Source organism: Mesoplodon densirostris, chromosome 19 (genome assembly GCF_025265405.1).
Source record: "Mesoplodon densirostris isolate mMesDen1 chromosome 19, mMesDen1 primary haplotype, whole genome shotgun sequence".
NCBI lineage: Eukaryota > Metazoa > Chordata > Mammalia > Artiodactyla > Ziphiidae > Mesoplodon > Mesoplodon densirostris.
This window is the reverse complement of record NC_082679.1, coordinates 54,718,143-54,743,035: the sequence shown is the minus strand read 5'-3', so window position 1 is coordinate 54,743,035 and position 24,893 is coordinate 54,718,143. Positions and strand designations below refer to the sequence as shown.

General features: G+C 37.4%; 1 protein-coding gene across 7 annotated transcripts in view; it reads right to left on the bottom strand.

Moving 5' to 3' along the window:
- Window positions 1-24,893, bottom strand: part of CNTNAP4 (contactin associated protein family member 4) — a 270,181-nt gene that overhangs the window by 113,216 nt on the left and 132,072 nt on the right. For all 7 annotated transcript variants that reach the window (XM_060083395.1, XM_060083397.1, XM_060083401.1 and 4 more), the window contains exon 4: window positions 8,354-8,501. In XM_060083395.1, the coding sequence (XP_059939378.1) occupies window positions 8,354-8,501 (148 nt within the window). The remainder of the gene's footprint in view (window positions 1-8,353; window positions 8,502-24,893) is intronic.

Below are 24,893 nucleotides of genomic sequence, written 5' to 3'. Positions count from 1 at the left end.
AAAAACACAAATAGAAAAAGAGTGCTACCACTAGAGAAAACAGCTATGGACCAAACTCTTCTGGGCTAAATTGAATTCAGTCTTAAACACTGATCATACTGCCTCTCTATTTAAAAATTACTACCTATGAATCACTAAACAAACAGATGTCCAATTTTGACTTCTAAAAAACATTAATCAGACTGAGTCACTGTTAAACTATTATATAGTGAAATATTAAAACTACAGCATGATGTATAGGCACGTGAGATCTGCATTACAGAATTGTGCTTTTAAAGAGATGGAGAGGAGAGACCAAGCACTTGAGAAATCAACAGGAAATGGGTTGTTCTATTTTTGCATAGTAGCTTAAAAGAACATAGAATGATTTAAGGGACTCTTAGGTTTAAAACAACTAAAATTAATATGGTAAAAAGGAAGAAGGCACAGGATCAAATGCTGTATATAACCACAGGGAAAAGGTGACTTTACTATCATGGCTTTAAACAGACTGAGTTAAGGTCAGTGATAGACTCCAGGAGGTTATGGGGGCAAACATCATCACGGCCACTTACATATCAATTTAAATTAACCTTTTAAATAGATTTGAAATCGGTAACATCTACTTCATCAAGGACGCTGGAGTGTATCATTGGAGGATGTAAGCTGGATTTCTGTTTCTAATATTTATTTGTTATTTTTATGATGTCACAGAAATCACTTAAATGCCAATTCTCAATTTCCTTATTTGGAATATGTGGAGAATAATTCCAACCTTTCATGCTATACCAAAAAAGCTGTTGGCACCCGAGGGAAATATCAAAATGCCTTGACAGTTATTATTTAGTATGCTATTATTATCATTTTAATAATAACAACTTTTGAAATTTCATATGTTCATCTCGGAGATATTTCTCTTTTCATCAGTTGCTACTGCTTGAGTATAATAAATTTGGATGTTTGCATATGTATTCATTTTTTTGGTTTATATCATGGCTAATCAGATACTTTTCTTAATACCTCCACTTAACAAATAGTTACTGAACGTTTACTGTGCCAAGTTCTACAGTAGGAGGCTGTGTAACAGGGAACACATTCCATCCTCATGGATCCTCCAATCAGAAGGAAAAGAAAGACATCACACAACTCATCCCATCTGAACAGATGTTTTTACAAATTGTTAAGTGGAACTTGAAGGGAAAGGACAGGGTGATATCAGAGGTTTGAGCAGAAAGGTCTAAATTAGGTTGTTGATTAGGGACGACATCTCTGAGGAAATGATATTTAAGCTGAGTAGATCACCACCTATGAGAACATCTAGGGTCAGGAAAGGAAGAGGAGGTGGGGAGGGGGAGAAGAGGGTGAGAAGAGCTGGGAGGGTGGGAGAGTCTGGAGAGGGATGGATGATGTGGCAGAAACTAAATGGAAGAGATCAGGGAACTGAATTACTGGCAGATCACCTTGACCCTGTGAAAGCTTGGTTCCAGGTTTTTCTTGGACAGGTCTATTTAGGATTTGTCCTTAGTCGCAGGACGTAACAATTGGTCCTCAGTTATGGTGTTTATTCCTAAGGCAATGCCTTTCTGCCTTTTCAGGTAAAAGCCCAAAGTGTTTAACAAGTCCCTCTAAATTGGCAGAACTTGGACTCCAAAGGTATCCTTCCCAGAACTAGGCAGATGCTGGATGAAGTCCTCAGGACTTGAATCTCCCAGCTCTTGCTTTTGCCTGGTGCATAGTGGGCATGGGCAAGTCAGGAATCAGGCAAGGATTTAAGGGGAATGTGTATGCAGGAGTCAGGGCTCTCCCTCTCTGACACCCTCCTTTTCAGTATTCCACCCTAAATTTCTAATCACTCTGGCAACCTTGAACTCTGACCTCTGTCTCCTCAGCCTAGTAAAATCTGGCTACTTGCTGCTTGAGTATTATGATGTTCTTAGGAAAAAGTCAGTTAAATATGGATCTCCAGGAGTTTGCTTTCCATCTTTCAAGAATCAAGTCCTCTCAAGCTGCTGCCTGTTTTGAGTTGAATTTCAAAGCCCTCAAGCATTTTTTAAAGTGTATTTTATCCAGCCACTATAATTGCTGTGGGCAGCAAGATAGTCCAATAAAAGCTACTCTGTTATGACTGGTACCTAAAAGCAAATCTCTCTCTTTTTGTAAATTTTATAACTATTGACTTGTCCATTAATTTATTTAGTTTTGCAAAATGGGCATATACTGATTCTACTATTCCTTGTTTATTTATATAAATATAACTTTAAAGAAAAATCCCCTCTAATCGTCTATTTGATTAACCTTGAGGTACAGATTACATAGCAAGAGTAGGATAAATGCTTGATGTTTTCTCTTCATTTATTAGCTTTCAAAATAATGAGTCGATTCCTTAATAGTTCTCCTAGGTGACCAATGAGGTTGTTTTTTTTTAGTATTATCATGAACCCATTCACTTAAATATAGTTAATATGTTTCAAAACTGCAGTTACTATCTTTATTGATGCTAAAATATTTCCATCTTTGGTCAGTGAGAGCCCCTTCAGTCGGCTGAGTTCTTTTGACATTATTCTGGTGGGTTTTCATAGTCTCCTTATTTTCTGGCATTCTAAAAGCTAACCTCATTTTAATTTTAATATAACTTCATGTATCATCAAATTAAAACCTTAAGACTGCAAACTTTGCAAAGAATTAGAATTTATCCACTTTGATTTTAGGCCAACATGAATCCATCTTCTTTTTAAACTCTGACATAAAATAGGATCCCTCAGCTACAGCATTAGCTGATAAGCAATCTGAGAGCAGGGACTGTATTTAAAGCACCTTGTCAAGATTTTAGCAGTTAACATGTTGGAGCTGCTTAATAAGTAGGTATTGGATTCAATCACAACTATTCTTTCGGGTAAATCTAACACATTTCCTGCTTTTCCTTTTTCCCCAACCCAACAAGCGGTGTGAGAGAGCTGCATCCTGAGTAGACAGAAGGCTATTACTTAGTTTTCTTTCAGTGATTTTTCACCCAGATAAACAGTTGTACTTTTCACGTTACTTTCTTATATTTCTTATTAATATATTTTCTAAACAGAAATCTACAGATGTAAGTAGTTCCAGCTTCCAGTATTTTTTTACATCATGAAATGCATACTCTTATTTTAAGTGAACATGAGTTTTGTAATTTCTGACTTATTTCCATTTACTAAATAGAATCCATAATTTTCTCTCACACAGTCTGCATTTAAGCAAATAAACATAATAGTGTAACACTTCTGTACATTTCTTCTCTGCCAATCCTCTCACTCAGTTTTCCCTGTGCTCTATGCCTGATCTTTAATGGACTGAATATGACACTTGGATGACGGGAAAAGCCTTCCTGAAGTTCCCCAGACCTGCCCCCATTCATTCATCTATCTGTCCAGAGGACTAATACCAGAAAAGGACCATCCGATTTCAATACAGTATAATGTGTGCATGATGGGATCAGGAGCAGAACAGCTGTTCCAGGAGCAGAACACATCCTCTGACCTAAACAGGAAGTACTAGAGAAGTTGTCAGAAACAGTGATTTCTATGCAGAGAGAAGACAATGAGTAAAAGAATTATCTAGGTAGGGGAATGAAGGCTAGACGTGTGGTGATCGCCCCATGCTTCATGAAAAGATCCTAAGACTAGAAAAATCATGAAATCACAGCACTTCAAAGAAACTGTAATTATTTCACTACGGCTGAGCAGTTGGATGCTTTCATTCTGCTGAGGATGAGGAAGGAGAGATTGTGGATCGCAAAATGAGAGTGTTTACACAACAGCTAGAGAAAAGAAACTAAGAATCTATTCTCAGGGCGATTGCTTCAGCAATTCACCCACCATTAACCATTATCTCCTGCGGCTTGATTGCTACTTCTTAAGCACTCCTCAGACTCACTCACTTGCACCCAGTTATTTTCCTTTCTTGCCTTTGTTTACCATTGTTTACCCTTTGGGACACACTGAGCAGAGTAGTAGTTCTTCACCATCAAACACTGTCTTTTCTTTTTCTTTCTTCCACAAGTTATTTCCTTACCTACACCTCTTGTCTAGATCTGTAAACGTGTTCACAGTGGCTATGGCCAAGACATCTGAAATTTATACTTTCCCTTTGAACCCGTAAAATTTAGCTTCTGCTTCTCTCATTACTCAGGAAACAACGTCAGGTTTACCGACATGAAAGGAGAACATGCTCTTTGATATGGATTTTCCATTCACTTGATGCTCCTTCATAACAAGTTACTGTTCTAACTCAGGGTTTAATAAAACCGTGTGTGGTTCTCACAACAGCCACCTTCCCAGCAATATTCACAGGGCCAGCTTGCATCTATAACTTCAGCCAACACACATTTTAGGCACAAGGGGCCGGGGGGGGTCTGGCATAAAAATGCACACTACCTGAAAAACAGTATAAAGGACCTGTTTTAATTATGACAGAAATGCATTTCTGTTTTTCAAAGACATGAGTAGTTGTACAAACATAGCTTTAAACTTTATACTTTTATTACCAACAGTAAGTGGAAAGGTTATGATTTAATAACTAATGATATTTTATAGGTTTCAATTCTGTAACTTCACCCCAGAGGGTGTGGAGTTCCAATCTTCCATATTTCACAGTCACTTAAACTCAGCGATGGAATGAATTCTCTCTCCTACTCCCTTCCAGAACTTATTTGTTCCTAGTGCCCCCTCCCAGTAAATGACACCACCTTCCAGACAGCTGTTCAAATCTAATCACTCAGTGTCCCCTCACATACAATCACTGAATTCTCTTGATTCAATAGTAGCCTCAGCATACTGTGAATCTGATTCAAGTCAGGAGAACTCTCTCTCCTCAGTGCTCATCCTCTAGCTTGAGACTCCAGCTGTCACTTGCACAAAGGAGTTCAGAAGCCTCCCAACTGAGCTGCTGCCGCTAATCTGTACCCCTCATTTCAGTCTGAATGACCATTCTCAAATACAAACTGATCCCTCTAAGCAATCCTCATTCCCATTCTTGACTAGAAGACACCCCTTCTTGGACCATTCCCCCAGCCTCTCATGTGAAAACATCTGCACCTTAGTTTCAAAACCTACTGCCATAAACTTTCTCATACTAACCTCAATTTATCAATCACGTTATTCCTAACACCCTACACTAACGCTACCATATTTTGCATTGAGTTTGTGTAATTTTTACGACATTGAACATTCTCATCTTTAAGAAAAAATATATTACTTTCACTTCCTCCCTATACCCAACAGCTAGTAGATTTCTCTTTCAGCAAGTGTCAATAGACATTTAAAGGGTGAACACATGTATGATTCATCAAGAGTACTGGTTTTGGAAGGTGATGGATCTGATTTTAAATCCTAGGTCTAACACTGGCTATGTAATCCCAAAGTTCTTAATTTCTCTAAGTCCACTTTTGCCCGTGTCAGGAGACTTGAAGCACCCTGGTATACAACATTCTTGAGTGAGCCACTTAGGCAAAGCCCACCCAAAAGTCATATTAACTTGGTGCAGGCAATGGGAACACACAAGCTGGCAGGTTGGATGCAATCCTCCAGGCCTTCCGCAAGCTCACAAGAGGCCCACTTCATTGCCGGCACGTACAGGTGTGCTGGGACTGTGATCCACCAGAACCCTGCTCATGTCGCGCCCTCCCACACGTTTCCTTTTTTTAAGGACTGCGGAAGAATGGTCTTGCATATCTGGAGAAAATCCAGTCTGATCTTGGATCTGGGCTACTCAGGAGAGCTGCAGGCAAAATCTTGAGCGGGCTTCTTTTGCTGACCTACAGTTCTTCCTTTTGAGGGCAGGGGACACTGGTGGTCTCAGCTATTTCTGTGCCTGACAACCCAGAGCAAGCCACAGGGGTCATTCAGCAGACCATAAAATGGTAATATCCAAGTACCTACTTCACTGTGTTGTTAAAATGGTAAAAAAAATAGTACCTGACACATATTAACTGTTCAGTAAATGATGATTAAATAGTATCATGCTTTAGTAAACTAATATTCTGCAAGGCTAATGGTACGCAGAGGTGGAGAATAAGAGTGTTGACTATGGTGTAATTGAGGAATTAAAGTCAATTTGATCAAATACATTCCCATAAGGCATTCACACCCGACCCATTTTGAGGTTATTTTCGGTCATCTGTGAGAGTATTTTTCCATTAAGTTCATTTTTTTTCGCTTTTATCCAAAATTATCTGACAGCCATTTTACATTGAACCCTGCTGTATCATTTTACCATGTGTGTTTATGTTTGAGTTTAAAATGTTGGCTCTCACTATTGACCCTTCAACCGTGGGTCCATGAAAAAAGGAGGTTGACTAAGTGCCCGGATGATGTGCTTACTCCAAGAGACAGCAGATGAAGTCACAGCAAAAAGAATGTTTCATGGGGTTGTGGGGCGGGGAGGGGAATCTGAATTATCATCCAGCACGTGGCAGCAGAGAACTCAAAGGAGCCTGCACCCCAGCAGTCACTTCATAGGGACATTACTGTGGGAAAACAGCATCAATAGCCTTGTTAAACTAACGTTGAGTTTACATATGAGATCGAATGTGTATTAAGTGTGTGCTGCTGGGAAAACTGCTTAATATTGCTAAGACTCCATTAGATGGGTGATTTTTAGGATTAAATTAGTATGTCTATGAAAACTATTATCTGATGCAGAATAAGTGCTCAGTAACTGTTTGCTATTATTATACAGTGATAAATATTTTGCAAGGTAGATGCTCTGAATCAATAACTATAAATATGAATCGTTTTGGAGTTTGCTTTGCTGATTGTCCATCGTGTGGCACGGGCTTTATTAAAACTCTACGATCCAAAGACAAATGAGACTGACTGTCCAGATTCTGTGTTCCAGAATCACAATTTGGGGTGGGACTTTTTTTTAAGGATGATTTTATTCAAGTGGGATCGTTGTAAAGGGAGGAGCTAACACATACCAGGAGCAGCTGAGCTGAACTGCAGAAGCCAAGAAAGCTAGAAGGGAGTCAGGCAGATGATGAGAAGTAAGGTGCCCATGGCTCATCTCTGATTTGACAGCTGGAGGAGGCCTGAGAATAAGCTGGGGTTCTGGAGTCTGGCAGGCTTGGCTGCAAACCCAGCTCTGTCACTTCCTATCTGGGTGGCTGGAACAAGCCACACAGTCTCAACATCGAATCTCTAAGCTCCAGCTTCTTCATTTGCAAAGTAGGGGAATGGAACAAGTTACCTAATAATATTTATCTGGACTTTGTTTGGAATTATAAACTAACTGGTTAATATGGTATCAGACATATAATAAGCACTCAAGAAAAATGTGTTATGTCTAGAATTATAAAAATTAATCCTATTAACATTAGTGCTATTGCTACTAATACTATTATGACAATTCTGTCAACGTGGTTTCTCTGTCTGACACAGGGTAGACAACTTCAACAAGCTGCCTGCCCTCTTTATGACACGCCTTCCTTTTACATAAATAAAGTGAACCTGAAAAGGTGATGAAATACATGTGAAGAAAGCTTTAGTGGCTAAAAAAATAAAGGTTTACTAGAGGAATAAGGATGCAGTGAATTGAACAGTTATGGGTTCTCTTCCAGATTCTTCTGTGGAGTAAGTTGTGAGACGCTGGGCAAATTACTGACTCTCTCCAAACCTCAGACTGCTCGTCTGATAATTGTAGATCATGTTAACTAATGACAGGATGGTGTGGCTTGAGGTGGGCTACCAAGAACTCTCAGGTCTCTGTCCCGCAAAAAGGCATAATAAAATACTTCATTAAGAGGAGACTAAGTGAAATCTGTGGTTTCTATCTTTTATGTGAAAGTACTTCAAACACATCTTACATTTTGGCAGGGGTCTTTACCTTTTCTATGAATTTATGCACAGGGCATAGCATATTTATAAGTGAGTTTCATGGCATATTATTTTTAGGCTGTAGAGAAAAACATTCTTTGGTCTCAAAACAGATGATTGGTTTTACTAAATGGGCCACTGTCTTTTATTAAATTTAGGGTGCCCAAATGAAACATCATCACATATAGTCTATGGGGGACATTCTAATATTTAAAAGTTAAGATCTGGTCAAAAATATCAGATTTGGATAAATGGATTCACATATGTCTACAAACATGTATCTCTATCTATCTATCTCTGTAATGATTTGTCTATCTGTAAAATGCTTCCATTTCTGATTTAAAATATAGAAGCTGAACACGTAAGTCAATATTGGCATGTATGGGCACAAATAAAGCTTCCCATGGAAACTGCTCCCATTTTTATGTCTCTTTACATAGCTCTTAAATCAATTTCAGCATACAGTTTGGCTTTTAAAACATCTCCTTTGATATCTATTCCACTGTGTTGGATAAACAAACACTTACTATATGCACATCCAAACACCTCGATTCGCATCCCAATTCTGCCCCTGGGGTTCCACTCTAAAGGGATGAAGCGCAGAAATCTGGCTTTGATAGAAGGCTGGAGTCTATAGTACACAACACTGTCTGCATTTGCATTTCCTGAAAATCCCTAGAAGAAAAGAAAAAAGAAGGAAATCAATGTACCTGGAGAAGATCTATTTCACTTTGTCTCCTACAATGTCAACAAGCAATGTATGATTTACTTTTTCACTATAAAATGGCAACCTTCTTTAAGAAGATCATAGTGTTAACAGTTATACCGTAACGTATCTTCATCCACATTAGTTACTATTGTCTAAACCTCTTTCTATCTAGCAGTTTAAATTCCATCATCTGCAGCAAGCCAGCTTTCAACTATGAAACCCCCAGTAAAGTTTGTTTCTATAAGGTGCAGACGAAACATAAAAGTTACTGACATTGTGAACCATGAGAAATACTGAGAACATCTTCTTCCTGTATTCAAAAGCTAGGGTCTGATTCAGCATAGAAGTTGCTCACATCATGGATGAATGAGTAAGGTTACGACTTGTTTGTATTGTTTCACTGTATCTTACTCAGTAACATAAATGAAAGCTATCACCAGACATTCAAGTCAGAGCTACACTCTGAGAATAGGTTGTTAAACTTCATTCACCACAAGGCTGGATACACACCTTAAAAACTGTTGTTGCGTGTCACTTTTATTCAATAAAAAATAATAAAATAAAAGCACCTGTATTTAAAAGATTGTTAAGGGAAATTGGAATCAATAATAATCTGGAAAGACCTGAAATTAGACTTACAGATTTTAGATTTGAAAGCTAGAAAGACCATAGGAATGATGCTGAGCTAGTACCATCAAATTGCAGATAAGGAAATTAAACGTCAGAATGATGAAAAAAAAAAAATCTCCGGTGTTTGCAAAACTATTATATGGTATGACCAGGAGCTATGCTCCTTCCACAGTATCAGGATGCATCTACCTAACATATAGCTCACCTGCAAAACCCACATCTAAACAGCTTTTATTTTCTCCTACGTGACATATGGTAAAGCTTCATATGTGAAAAAGTTAGGATGAAGCAGTTGTTCTCAATAATTGATATTTAATTTTTATTTCAGCTTCTCCTCTTCCACCTCTTCCTTCCTTTCCTCCCTCCTTTTCTTCTTCTTGTCTTCCCCTCCTCCTCCTCCTTCTTTTTTTGTTTAACTGTAACAATCAGGATACGTAGGAACGAAATAAGGGATGATGCTACGACCTATTCAGCCACATGGTAGGTCCTCTTACCATGACTGGATCAACGAATGAGGTCACCCTCATGTAGATCATACCAAACAAAGCAAATATTTTAGGAACACCAATACCCAGGGAGTTTATTCATTTGCCTACTTTTCTTTCTACTTCACAAATATCTCTTTACCAACATTTACTAAAATATTTTCTAACACAGTAAAAAAAAAGTAAGGTTGGGTTTTTCAGTCAAATTAATTTGATTTGATTCCCCTTATCAGTCAACTCTACTCCCTGCCCCCCAACACCCCCCACCCCAGTACCTCATACACCCAATTTTCAGGCTCACACAAAACAGACAGTTCTGTGATGGTGCCTCCAAATTATATCCCAAATCTGGGCATCTCCCTTCATCTCAGCTACAACCACCAGGTTCAACAAAGCATTATCTCTCCAGAACTACTTCAATGGCCTCTTCCTCATCTTTTTAGTCTTCTGTTTCCTATCACCATCCCCATCCCCATCCATATCCCTAATCTCTTTCCCTCTGATCAGTCAGTAAGATTTTTAAAGGTAAGATAAACTATGTTACCCCCACTGCTTCCTTTACCACTTAGAAGAAAATCCAAATTCCTTATCAAACATAACACAGTCTTTGGCAATCTCCTCCATGATGCTTTAAGCACAGGGAACCTCCGTGTAGAAGCCAAGCTCAGTCCTGCTGAGGGGCTTTGCGCCAGCTGTTCATTCTGCTCTGAAAGTTCTTCCCTCAAGATCTTTGCACAACCAGCTCCTCTTGTCATCTCAGGCCTTGGTCTAAAGAGCACCACCTAAGACAGGCCCTTTTTGTTCACAGCTTCTAAAGGAAGTGCACCTGGCACCCCAGCATCTTATCTTTCTGTTTTATATTCTTCATATTACTCATTATTTGGGGGTCTTTTCTGATTATTTGTTTATCTTATCCCCTTAGAAGACAAGCTCTGTAAAGCAGGGACCTTTACTGCCTTCCTTCCATAGTACCTAGAATATGGCTTAGCTCAAAGTGGTTCTCAACAAAGTATCTGTTGGATGTGTATGTTTGGGAAAGACTGGGCTTAAAAACAAATCAAAGTTCAGCAAGTGTCTTGATTATTGTATCTCTATGATGATGCCAAATGAGAATGTACAAATGAGCACTGTATCTCCTGAGGGAGGAACAGTTATCCAGCATGTTTCAAACATATTAGGCCCACATTCCTGGCTAATATTTCCCAGAACATAAACAGAAGAACATCGTTTAATCCCACAGATATTTGGACTCTGATAACCAGACACTTCTAGAACGTTCCATGCTATTCCACCAGTTGAAATTTCACACAGAGGATCTGATATAAAAGGTTAACTGTATTCTTTATTGTACTACCTAATCCCCATCTTCACTTCACCTTTAGGGCACCATGGTCTCCATTTCTGTCAAAACCATGAACATTTGCCTGAAAATGTCCATTTATACCAACTTTTTCTTTAGAATGGCTGATAAAGGGCAGTTTCATTTAAGACAGTATTTCCCAAACTTGGACTACACACTAAAACTCCCAGTGCTCCGACCCTGGGCATTGTTGTACGTGTGTGTGTGTGTTTGTCTGTCTGTCTGTCTGTCTTTACAGGCTCTCCAAGTCACGGTAATGTGCCTCCAGGGTTGAGGACCTGGTTTAAAGACATTCAATCCTAATCAGACCTTCTTACACTTCTGATTCTATTTTTCTGGGTACCACTGGCAGGTTAATACAATACCTAATTATGATTTCTTGCAGTGAACAGCTGGATGATAATTAGATAACCCTCCAAAAGATCTCACATTTTTTCAAAATTAATATAAGTTCATAGATTGAGATAGATGGCACTCTGTGATCTCAGCATTTTATGGGATTGAGAGAAAAGATGCAGGTGACAATGGCAATAGACAGGTAAATGGGAAGAGGACTCTGTAAATGGAAGCCTTTCACAGTTTACCTGATCAATTTATGAGCTATTTGAATTTTGAGAACATAAAGAAGAAATGTAAATTACTTAGTCTGTATAAGTAATAAAAACATCTGAGCACATTCAAAATTTTAAGTGATTATTTCTGACAAGGGATGAGGGAAATTGTGAGGTGGGGGATATGGGATTTTTACTTAACACATTTTAGTCATTTCTGAATTTTTTTAATGAGCATGTATTAATTTTATAATAATTAGCAAAATAAAGTAATGCATAGACATGTAAGTGTATATACAGTGACAGAATAGGCAGAAATACCACTTAGTAATGCTCTGGGTACCTTAAATAACATTCTAAGATTAATGTTACTGGGAAAACATACACCATTACTACTAGTTAAATATATTTAACTGAACAATAATATCTGCATTGCTTTGTTCCACTTGTTGCTAACTTTTAAAACATAAGATAATAAAGATTCTGATGTGGAATTCAGTATCTAATGGGAAATTTTTTTAGAATGTCTGTGAATGAGACAGGGAATTGATGCTATTCACTTTATAAATGCAAAGTCCAATGCATACTAATGTTCCTAATGTAATTCCCTTGCCTAGAAGACTTTTCTCAATTTGCTATGAAAATTTTTTCATATACTCATAATTCATAAAGGGATGCATGGATTTAAATGTCTCATTCTTTTGAAAAAATAATTTTATTATGAGAATGTGTATGTCTTCCCTTATATTATATATTCTGAACTTTAGTGCTTATCCAAATTACCTGAGGTGTTGTCATGCACTAAATCTGTGAGAGGGGCCTTAGAAATCCGCATTTCAATGCAGGTCAAGCTGATTTGTGCTCTTGGTCTTTGGCCTGCTCTTTGAACATTCTTCAGGCTTATGGATAAATCATGCTGTTTTTCCCCTCCCTATTTTTTTTTTTTTTTTTTTTTTTTTTTTTGCGGTATGCGGGCCTCTCACTGCCGTGGCCTCCCCCGTTGCGGAGCACAGGCTCCGGACGCGCAGGCTCCGGACGCGCAGGCTCAGCGGCCATGGCTCACGGGCCCAGCCGCTCCGCGGCATATGGGATCCTCCCAGACCGGGGCACGAACCCGTATCCCCTGCATCGGCAGGCGGACTCTCAACCACTTGCGCCACCAGGGAGGCCCTCCCCTCCCTATTTTATCTCAAAACTTTTCAGAGAGGGAAAAGGTTTTAGGAGAACAGTTGACTAGGGCTAACCTCCAAAGGGAGAAATAAGTAACAAACGTCTTCTGTGCTATCAATCTGAATGTCTTCAACGTGAAAGCTTGTGTCTCAACATCAGACACAGCAGAAATATATATTATGTAGTTTTAATATTTGCCTCAACCCTGTGAAGTATTTTTGTGCCCACCATAAAACTGAGGATAACAAAAATTATAGAGCTTATGTGCTTAAAACCACACAGCTAGAAAGTGACAGAGTAAGGATTTAATTCTATACTTTTCTGAATCAAAAGCCCATAATTTAGCTAAGCCATCAAAGGCCTCACTCCAACAGAACGTGAAAGCAAACAACTCACCCTAGAGGAAACCTGATATTTTATCTGAGGCTGTTTTTCCCTTTTTCTCATAATTTATATTTAAAATCTTTGACACATCTGAAAGTAATGCAACTTAGATTATTACTGAACTGGGACACAAATCTACCAGTCAACTTTTATAGACAAAAGGATTGTTCTATTAACTTCACATTTTCGCAAAATTACTACAGCTGAAGGAAAATAAAAGACAAATTTTCAAACGTCAATAGGACTCTTGCGTATAAATGGTAATCTAATAGATCCATAATGTAGAAGAATATGCCGTTAGATCATCAAATATATGAAATATCTACAAGTAAAATTAAGGTGATGTGTCTTATGTGATAAAAATCAAAAAGCCTTAATTGTATTTTTCTTTTCTTTGAGACTTGATTTTCAAACTCCATGAGATGTTCAAAGATGGTTTAGATATGTATTCTAACCAAGATAATTTATGGAGTTAATGAATTAAAGTTTTTCACAGGGTTTTAAGTATTTTCAAAATGCTTCTAAAGTTTATGAAGAAGTGTAATAGCATTAACTTCTTTTGCAAATAGTAATTGAGCAACTCATCTATGAAAGCCAAGATGCATAATGGGAGGTGGCCATATATGGCAGTTCACAAGCGGCTCCAAAACACTGCTGTAATAAGTGAGAAACATGGGACCAGTCACATGTGGTTATATAGCAGATCTGTAATTACATGTAAATTCGTCCAGCTCCCCCCAAAATAAACAGCAACATTAGTAGAAATTTAATACAACAAACAGGCAAATATTAAAATCCTCTGACCTCTCTTATTCATGTGACTTACATATGACCTTTTTCCAAGTACAATTCATTTTGACACTGTCAGCTAATATGCAGAAACTAAACATATCATAGCAACATGCTGTCTAATGGAAATCAGCTCTTTATTTTATGATGTTAGCTATAAATCTTTACTAAGTGTGCCTCCCATGAGATCTTCTGGTCTAGAAAAGCATAAAAGAAAAGAAAAATAAGAACTATCAAAAACTGGGAAATATGCTAACATAAACCCAGATAAGAATAATGTTTAAACATATGTTGAACAAGACACTGTAACTATATCCAACAAAAGTTGATTCTGTCTTGAGTGTGAATGGAATTCATTTAATGTAATAGAAAACCAGCAATGAGAGTACAGCAGTCAAATCAGAAAGTTAAGTTTTGCTCTGTAAATATAATAACTCAATTTTCAACATAAAAGAGTATAGAATTTTATTAATATTAAATCAGTTCATACTATCCCTCTCGGAAGATATTCAATATCTTTAAAATATTTATTTGGAGGGGTACAAAATTATTAACACTAGTTCACTGAGACCACAAACCAGCCATTATTTTAGAAACTGTGGAGGCACAAAGTTGTAAAATACACTGGGGGCTTCCCTGGTGGCGCAGTGGTTGAGAGTCCGCCTGCCCATGCAGGGGACACGGGTTCGTGCCCCGGTCCGGGAAGATCCCACATGCCGTGGAGTGGCTGGGCCCATGAGCCACGGCCGCTGAGCTTCCGCGTCCGGAGCCTGTGCTCTGCAACGGAAGAGGCCACAACAGTGAACAGGCCCACGTACCGCAAAAAAAAAAATAAAATAAAATACACTGGTTAGGCCCTTTTAGCATAGAAGGGTTTGCATTCTCAAGACAGAAATATCAAAGGGCAAGAGAGAAAAAGCACATGAAAGATACAATCTTCACTATAGTCCGTAACTATTGTTGAGACATAGTAATAAATTTTTACATGCCTGATACATGGACAGGTCATTAAGCCTAAATTTATATTAGGGTGATAACATGTACAATTTTGAGGAAGATTAAAATCTGACTGAGATGCAAAGTAACTTTTAACTAAAAAATGATAATATCATGGTAATAGTAGATTAGGAGATTCTGAACAATGCTCCTGCTAAAAGCTGTACAAAATTAAAAATAGGGACTGAAGCTCTGAAAAACGATAAAATATTATATGTCCGAGATTTGGGAGAAGAACAGCCAAAGAGACCAGCCCTACCTTTGGGGCCCTTGTTTTCCTCCTTAGGTGACTTAAGGATTTCTGAAGAGGAGAAACTGAGCAGATCTTTTTTTTTTTTTTTTTTTGCGGTATGCGGGCCTCTCACCGCCGTGGCCTCCCCCGTTGCGGAGCACAGGCTCCGGACGCGCAGGCTCCGGACGCGCAGGCTCAGCGGCCATGGCTCACGGGCCCAGCCGCCCCGCGGCACATGGGATCCTCCCAGACCGGGGCACGAACCCGTATCCCCTGCATCGGCAGGCGGACTCTCAACCACTTGCGCCACCAGGGAGGCCCTGAGCAGATCTTTTGACACTTCACAGGGTTAGAGACAAAACTTTAGTGCTAGAGCCCTCAAGGACATGAATATACCATAAGCCTCCACAGGTTTTGTGTCAAAACTTTGAGAGTCTACAACTAAGAATAAATGGTGAGAGAGACAACTCCCCACAGGGATGAAAATTCAGCTTCCCATCTTCTCCATCTGCGAAATTACATGACGATGGTCAGAGATGCCTCATGCTGCTTGCTGCCTGCAGAAGCAACTGTAATTATATTCTGTAGGAAGACATCCTTCTAGATCTCAACTTATCGTTCATTTGTTTCATATATAATGTCCTACACACAATAGAAAATAAAACATTAGCAGAAACTGTTCTTAAAGGAAATTTATAGTCTTGAACATGCACACGTATTAGTAAATTAGGAAAGGCATCAGCTGTTATTTAAAGAACTCGGAAATCATCACTCTATTCAACAAGAAAGAAGAACACACTTAAAATCAATGAATTTTCTGAGACCCATCAGAAAACTGAGGTTACATGGTGCTATGGACTAAGTTGTATCCCTCTAAAAACGTATAGGTTGAAGCCCTAACCACTCCCATTATTATAGTATTTGGAGGTGGGGCTTTGGGAAGTAATTAGGTTTAGATGAAGTCATGAAGGTGGGGCCCCCATGATGGGATTAGCATCCTTACAAGATGAGGAAGACAGACCAGAGCTTTTTCTCACTCCACCAGGTGAGGACACAAGAAGACTGATGTCTGCAAACAACGAAGGGGCCCTCACCAGGAACCAAATCGGCCAGCACCTTAATCTTGGACTTCCTAACCTCCAGAACTGTGAGAAATGAATGCCTGTTGTTTAAGCCACCCAATCTATGGCATCTTGTTATACCAGCCTGAGCTGACTAATACACATGGCAAACCACCCCCATGAGATCTGGAGAGAGAAGGCCACCCAAAGACAGCAGAAATCTGTCCATCCACTGGTGCCATAAAATGATAGGAACTCTCACGGTAATTTTGATGAATTGATGGAGGCCGAGTGTGGACTAGCATGAGAGTGAGAAACTCCTGAGGGCTGTGGTCTTAGAGGACCCCCACATTTTTGTGGGCTTTTCCTCCAGGAAACTTTCTATGCTCCGTGACCATCAGAAAAAAAGACTTCTTGGCTCTGGCAAGGAGGGGGAAAGGTAATCATTGTGAAATATGCCCAGACTGATCTCCATAACAAAGACTTTGCCAGAGCCTTATCTCTATGAAGGACCTCCAGAAACACTAGTGAAGGTCACAGATTCAAAACAAAGGCTAAAACACTAACATTTAATTGCAATATTGTAGAATGATCTCATTCCCCCACGTCATACCACCATACCAACAGGACTCCAGTATAATAATACTGGATAACAACTGAGAGTAATGAAAAACCCAGACCATCTCTGAAGAGGATGCCAAAGTCAAAGGAGAGGCAAAAACAAGGATACTAAATGAATTTGAAGCCTCTGGCACCTATATCACCTGTAGAAAACATTAAATACAGCCCAATTTCTAGCCAGATTAATATAAATTCTCACATGAAAGACCTATTTACCTCAGTTCCCACTACTAGATACAATATGTCCAAATTTCAACAAAAAGTTGCAAGGTATGCCAACAGGCAAGAAAAAAAGTGTCTGCGTAGACAAAACAAGCATCAGAACTAGGCTCGCATATGTCACAGATGTTTGAATTATCAGACTATAAATTTTTTAAAACTATGATGAATATGCTAAGGACTCTAATGGGAAAACTGGACAACATGTAAGAACACATGGGGAATGTAAGCAGAGAGATGAAAATCTAAGAAAGAACCAAAGATTCCAAACTGTTTAGAAATCAAAAACACTGTAACAGAAATGAGGAATGTCTTTGATGGGTACACTGATACATTCAATGTAGCCAAAGAAAGAACCAGTGAGCTTAAAGAAAATACAAATTTCTCAAATTGTAATGCAAAAAGAAAAAAAGTCGAAGAGAATATCCAAAAACCATGGGATAACTGCAAAAGTTGTAACATGTGCAAAAATGGAACACAAGAAGGTGAGTAAAGAGAGAACAGAGCTGAAGAAATATTTGAAGTCATAATGGCCAAAGAATTTCTAAAATTAATGACAGACACCAAACAAGATCCAGGAAGTTCAAAGAATAAGAAGCAGGTTAGAAATCAAAAAACTATACTTAGTCATACATATTCAAACTGCAGAAAAGCAAAGATAAAGAGAACATTTTGAAAGAAGCCAGAGGAAAACAAATAACTTACCTTTAGAGGTAAAAGGATAAGAATTATATTGGACTTCTCATCAGAAATCATACAAGCAAGTAGAGAGTGGAGTGAAATATTTAAAGTGTTGAAAGAAGTAAAAATAATCTTGGAATTCTATAGCCAGAGAAATTATCCTTCAAAAATAAATGAGAAATAAAGATTTTCTCAGACAAAAACTGGTGGAATTCACTGCTAGCAGACCTGCTCTACAAGAAATAGTTCTTCAGACAAAGGAAAATGATAGAGGTCAGAAACTTGGATCTATGTAAAGAGAGGAAGAGTAGTTGAGAAGGAATAAAAGAAAGTAAGATAAAATAATTTATTTTTCTTATTCTTAATTACAAAATAACTGTTTAAAGAAACAATAGTAGAGATAACGCAGAATCATACAAAATGCTCAATTACATTCAAATTAGGCATTAAAGAGGGGGAATAGCAACAACAGAAAGAGGAACAAAAAAACACAAGACAAATACAACAAATAGAAAGTCACAAAATATTTGAAAATAACCCAAGAGTTAAAGCAGAAACCCCAAGTGAAATGTTTAAAAACTTATCTAAATGAAAATGAAAGTACAATTTATCAAAATTTGTGGGATACAGCAATATTTTTAGCATTAAATACATATATTAGAAAAAATAAAGATTGAAATAAATAAGTTTCCATCTTAGAAAACTAAAGAATGTAGAGCAAGTTAAGTCTAAAATAAGCAGAGGAAAAGAAGTAATAAAAATGTATACCACAAATTATTGGAATTGAAAACAGGAATGCATTAGACAAAACCAAAAGCTGGTTCTTTGAAAAGTTTCCTAAAATTGATAAATCTCTAGTCATGCTGTCCAAGAAAAAAAGAGAGAGAAGACCCAAATTATCAATATCACAAACGGAAGAGAAGTCACTGCTATTGAGCACATGGATATCGAAAGAAGAAAGGAGAAGATTAATGAGCTAAGGATGAATGAAGACATCAGAAAAAATACAGTAAATTAAAACCAAGGATGAAACAGGAAGTAGATAATAAAGATAATGCTTTGAAGGACATTTATTTCTTTCTTTATTGAAGTGTAGTTGATTTACAACATTGTGCCAATCTCTGCTGTACAGCAAAGTGACTCAGTTATACACAATACACATTCTTTCTTTAGTATTCTTTTCCATTATGGTTTATCACAGGATATTGAGTATAGTTCCCTGTGCTATACATTAGGACCTTGTTGTCCATCCAGTTTAAATGTAAGAGTTTGCATCTACCAGTCCTGAACTCCCAGTCCATCCCTCTCCCTTTCCCCCTCCCCCTTGACAACCACAAGTCTGTCCTCTATGTCTACGAGTCTGTTTGTTTTGTAGATAGGTTCATTTGTGCCACATTTTAGATTCCACATATAGGTGATATCATACGGTATTTGTCTTAAGGCTTTGAGGGACATTTAAATGAAACCCTAGTTAGACTGATCAAGGAAAAGAAAAGCGACACAACCAATATCAGGAATGCAAAAGAGCATCTTACCATGATCTTACACACATTAGAATGATAATAAGAGGATATCTGGAATAATTCTAGGCCAATAATTTTGAAAATTCAGTGAAGTGGACAAATTCTAAACTGCAATTTACCAAAACAGATGAGAAACAGGAAAATCTGAGTTGCCTATATATAGGTGAAATTAAATGTATAATTAAAAAACATTCCCACACAGAAAATTGCAGGCCCTCTGTTTTCCCTAGTGAATTATTCTAAACATTTAAGGATACACTAGTGCGGGTATCATATAAGCACCTTCAAAAAGTAGAAAAACAATGCTTCCCAGCTTGTTTTGTGAGGCCAGCATAACCTTGTTATCAAAATCTGACAAAGAACTTGTAAGGAGGAAAATAAAAGCCAGTCTTATTAAAACATAGATCCAACAATCCTTAAAAGCTAGTTGCAAAATTATTCTAGAATATAAAAATAAGGAAAAAGTCTAATAGGTCATAATGCAATCAAGCTTATTCCAGGAATATAAGGATTGCTTAATATTTAAAAACTCTTCAATATAATTAATCAAACTGAAGAAAATATGGTCTTCTAGATAGACGCAGAAAGAGTATTTGATTAAATTCAACATCTAAACAAGATTGAAACTTTTAGCCAAGTAGGGAGTTTCTAACTCTGTAAAGGATATCTACAAATTCTTACAGTAAGCATTGCATGTAGGATGAAATTCTGAGAGCTGTTTTGAGTTTGGGACCCAGACAAGTATGTTGTCTACAGACCCGTCAATTCAACATTAGTAAAATATTCTAATTACTACAGCAAGGTAACAAAAGTGTTTAACAGGTAATAAGGATTAGAAAGGAAAAAATAAAACTGCTATTATTCATAGGCTGCATGATTGTATATGTAGAAATTTTTCTCTACTCTGTAGAGTGAGTTTAGGCAAATCTGCTGGGTAAAACTCTATATATAAATATGAACTGAACTTGCACACCTATTAAAGTGGCCAATATCCAAGACACTGACGATACTAAATACCAGCGAGGATGTGGAGCAACAAGAACTCTCATAAGTTGTTAGTGGAAAGACAAAGGGACAGGAATCAACAAGATACTCTTGAAGAGAAACAAAGTCAGAGGATTTTCTTTACTGAATATGAAGTCTTAAAATGTGAAAAAGAGAGAGAGAGAGAGAGAGAGAGAGAGAGAGAGAGAGAGAGAGAGAGAGTCATATTGGCAGAGAGTTACTCAAACAGACCAATGGAACAGAACAGAGAATCCAGAAACAGACTCAATATATATGGACAGTGAATTTTAACAATGTTTGCAATGCAGAGCCATTAAAAAAAAAGAAACAACAACTTATTTTAAATGCTTGGCACTAGACCAATTGAATATCTACTTTGGAAAAAAGAAGAAAAAAAATTTAATGGAAAGTTGGTTGATTACTACTTTAAATCACATGCAGAAGAGAATTCCAGTAGGATTGTAGGCCTATATGTGAAAAGCAAAACAATAAAGCTACTAGAAGATAGCACAGCTGACCATGTTCACAACTTTAAGGAGGGCAAAGACTCCTCAGACATGACTCAAAAGGCACGAACCATAAGAGGAAAGATTGACAAATCCGAATCTATTAAATTTAAGAATGTCTATTCATTTGAAGATGTTAAAACAGTGGAAAGAGAAGCCACAGAAAAGGAGAACCTATTTTCCAGTATATTAGTAACCAGAACATGTGGAGGACTACAGAGCCATATAAAAGAGGAATAAAAGCAATACCTAAATGACTAACGAATCTAAAAAAACGGTGTCCAAACTCGTTAGTCATAGAAGCATTGCAAATTAAAACCAGTGTGAGAGTTGTGCACATCAACCAGGTTGGCCAAAATTGAGGGAAACATTAAAAAGCTAAAATAAAATAAAACTGACAATATCAAGTGTTGTCAAGAATGTCAAGCAAATGGAATTTTCATACACTACTGTTGAGAGTGTAAATTAGCACAATTGCCATAAGAAGCCTTTCACATATTCCACTAAAGTTCAACATATACTTATGTGATGAACCAGCAATACCACTCTGAAGAAGGCACCCTATGGAAAAGCAGATGCTGTGTAACAAAAGACCTGCATGTTCCTGAAGTATTATTCAGAAGAGTCCCAAAGTACAACTCACATGTCAATTTGTAAAATGGGTAAACAAATTCAGACGCAGTCATATAATGAAAGGTTGTAAAGCAAAGAAAATTAATCAACTATACCTATACACCACAACATGGCTATGTTTAACAAGTGTAATGTTAACCCAAGAAGCCAGGAGTAAAAAACATACATATTGCATGGTTCATTCTGTATATAATTCAAAACTGGCATTAATAGTCATGATAGTGAAAACTTTGGGAGAAGAGGGAGGCAGTAGTGATCAGGGAAAGGATGAAAGGAGGTGTCTGAGATTCTGTAATATTCTTGGCCTAGGTAATATTTAGACAAGTATGTTCACTTTTTGATCATTCCATGAGCTGTACACATACATGCCTTGCACTTTTTTCTGGATGTGTGTTGTACTTCAATATAAAAATAAATGAAAATAATCTTGGGAACTATGGAAAAGAAATACGTCCTTAATGCTTTAAAAGGTAGTTCAGGGGGTTTCCCTGGTGGTGCAGTGGTTGAGAGTCCGCCTGCCGATGCAGGGGACACGGGTTCGTGCCCCGGTCTGGGGAGATCCCACATGCCGCGGAGCGGCTGGGCCCGTGAGCCATGGCCGCTGAGCCTGCGCGTCTGGAGCCTGTGCTCCGCAAGGGGAGAGGACACAACAGTGAGAGGCCTGCGCACCGCAAAAAAAAAAAAAAAAAAAAAAAAGGTAGCTCAGTAAAGACAATCAAGATTTAAATATTTATGTATTTATCTAAGAGAAAAAAAAAGACTTTGAAGAATACCTCATTAAAATTGTATTTTTCACTCTTGTGCTTTTTTATATAGATCATTAAGAACACCATGAGAAGTACCTTTCAACTTCGGATTTTAGATATCATATAATTTATCATGCATTATATCATAATGAGCTCCATTAGCAACTTTCCTTTTACCATTAATATTGCAGAGAATAATGGCATTCCTATGACCATTACCATTAAAATAACTATTGTTCAGTGATAAAACTACTGAGTTTTCTGTTAGAGATACTATAAAATTTAAAGTAAAATATTCCTTACTTATCTCTATATTCTACTAAAGTTTTTATAGTCTTTCTAATATACTGATTAATCTTCAGAGTGCTTCAAAATGGCATTTATTTACCTAATGAATTGTTAATAGATTTCCCAAGTAGAAACTTAAATATGTTTTAGAAAGATCCTAAAAAAACCAATCTTTCCAACAGAATAAAATAAAATATCCATTTATTATACTTAATTTGAAAAACTGAAATGTTTAATCAGCCCTTACTGTTCCTTATAGTTTTAGAGTCAATGGCTCTCATTTTGGCCTCTGAAGCCCTTCCTAATTTAATACATATTAAATACATTATATTATTACTGTACATTATATGTGCATTAATGTACATTCTAATGTGAATTGCAATGTAAATTCAATACTATATACTTTATTTAACTGGTGAACACTGTACCTTCACTTAGATCATAACCTAAACCTTCATAGAAGTTTGTCACTCAGAGAAGCTATGTAACCTCTAAGGCATGCCTAATTGTTAACACTGAGTCTTAGCAAGGTACAAAGATGAATGGCCTCTAAAGTATTCATTTTAAAGTTGGTGCCAACTTGATATTTAACCAAATATTTTTAGAACATATAGATGAAACTACAATGCAGTATTATTTTGGGTAGTTTGACCTTCAGATTCTGTATAATTTGGTCACAATGAAAGTTTCATTACACAGCAAGTCAAGAGAGAGACTACTTTATTTGGCAATAATGTAATCAGGGGGCAAAAACCTGCAGACTTTCCTATCCCATTCTTCATCAAAGAGACAAACTCACCAGTCCTCTGGGGGCAAAGAGTGAATAAATGCATGCAGCAGACACTGGGTTAGAGAGACTGGAGCAAAAGTGTTTTATTTCAATCAATAATAACACCTGCTTATTTGCATTGCCTTTTGAAACTCTGCCAGATGTAGCTAAATAAGAAAACAAACCAGTAAATGGCTCACATACCCATGGGTACCTCGACACAGATAAATGGAACAAAGATTACAGAAAACTTAAATGCCTTAACGCACGTGCTCCATTTTTAATGCTAGGGTGTCTGAGATTTAGAAAATATTTCCTCTACTCGACAAAGATGACAAAAATTCATTTATTTCTTGTCCAAACAAATATCTCTTTAATCTTTGTAGACAAGTTTTTAAAGGCTCAATAATCATTATTCCAACAACTGAAACATTAATAATGTCTTCACCCCCTCTTCATAGAGGAAAATTAAAGATGTCCATCTAAACCTTTGATCTGGAGACCTTAGTGTGCCCTGGTGAAACAAGACTACTGTGGCTCTTAATAGATAGGTATCTATCACTTAATAGCTGAAGAAACTTCCATGAGATATATTCCAAAACCTCAGTTTCTTCATCTATAAATTGAGAATAGAAATAATTACTTTCAAAGTTTGAAGTATGAATTAAGTAAAATAAAGCAATGAATATCTGCTTTGCTCACAATAACTTCGATGAAGTGCAGTTGCGGTTGCTGTGTGGTGTAGCGGTCAGGTCCTTGCAGATGGCACACTGTCCCTGACATCTAACTAGTCTGACTGAACAGCATTATTTGGGTTTAATATCTGAGTCTCCCAGCCAATAGCAACCCTTTTGAAGTTGCTATTTCAAAAGAGAAATAGCAACTCCTCTAAATGTCCTCTGATCAAAGTGACAATCCCATTTAGGAAATAAAGTGTTCAAATAAATACTTATTTGAATGTAATTGACAATATTTTTAACATCAAGACAAAAATTATCAAGAAAACACCTCCCAGAAAAGTTACTTAAACAGAAATAGTTTTCATTTCTTAAATGCAAAGTCTTACTTCTTTTTAAACTCATGTACCTTTGAATATAAATTTTGGAAATTATACTTCAGTCAGGGTAATCATAGCACTACACAGCAATAAGAGGTCCCTAAATGCCCATATTATTTCTGTTTCAATGCAACGGAGATTAGTTGATGAACATTTGAAGAATATTTCAGAAGGATGTAATAAATTTAAACCAGGTGACTTTTATAGATATCTGTATGCATCCTTGAAGTCTGTTTATAAAACATATTGCATGTGATTTTAATGATACTCTATAGGTTTTAAAATTCTACTTATTTGAATTTTAAGATACTACATTGTTTTTTGTTTTTGTTTTTTTTTTTTTTTTTGCGGTATGCAGGCCTCTCACTGTTGTGGCCTCCCCCGTTGCGGAGCACAGGCTCCGGACGCGCAGGCTCAGCGGCCATGGCTCACGGGCCCAGCCGCTCCGCGGCATATGGGATCCTCCCAGACCGGGGCACGAACCCGTATCCCCTGCATCGGCAGGCGGACTCTCAACCACTTGCGCCACCAGGGAGGCCCACTACATTGTTTTTAATATACAGAATAACCATAAGTATTTCCTTAAGGAACCAGATAAAATGCCTCCTTGCACTCTATAGATAAAGAAACTAAAATCAATGAATCTGAGGGC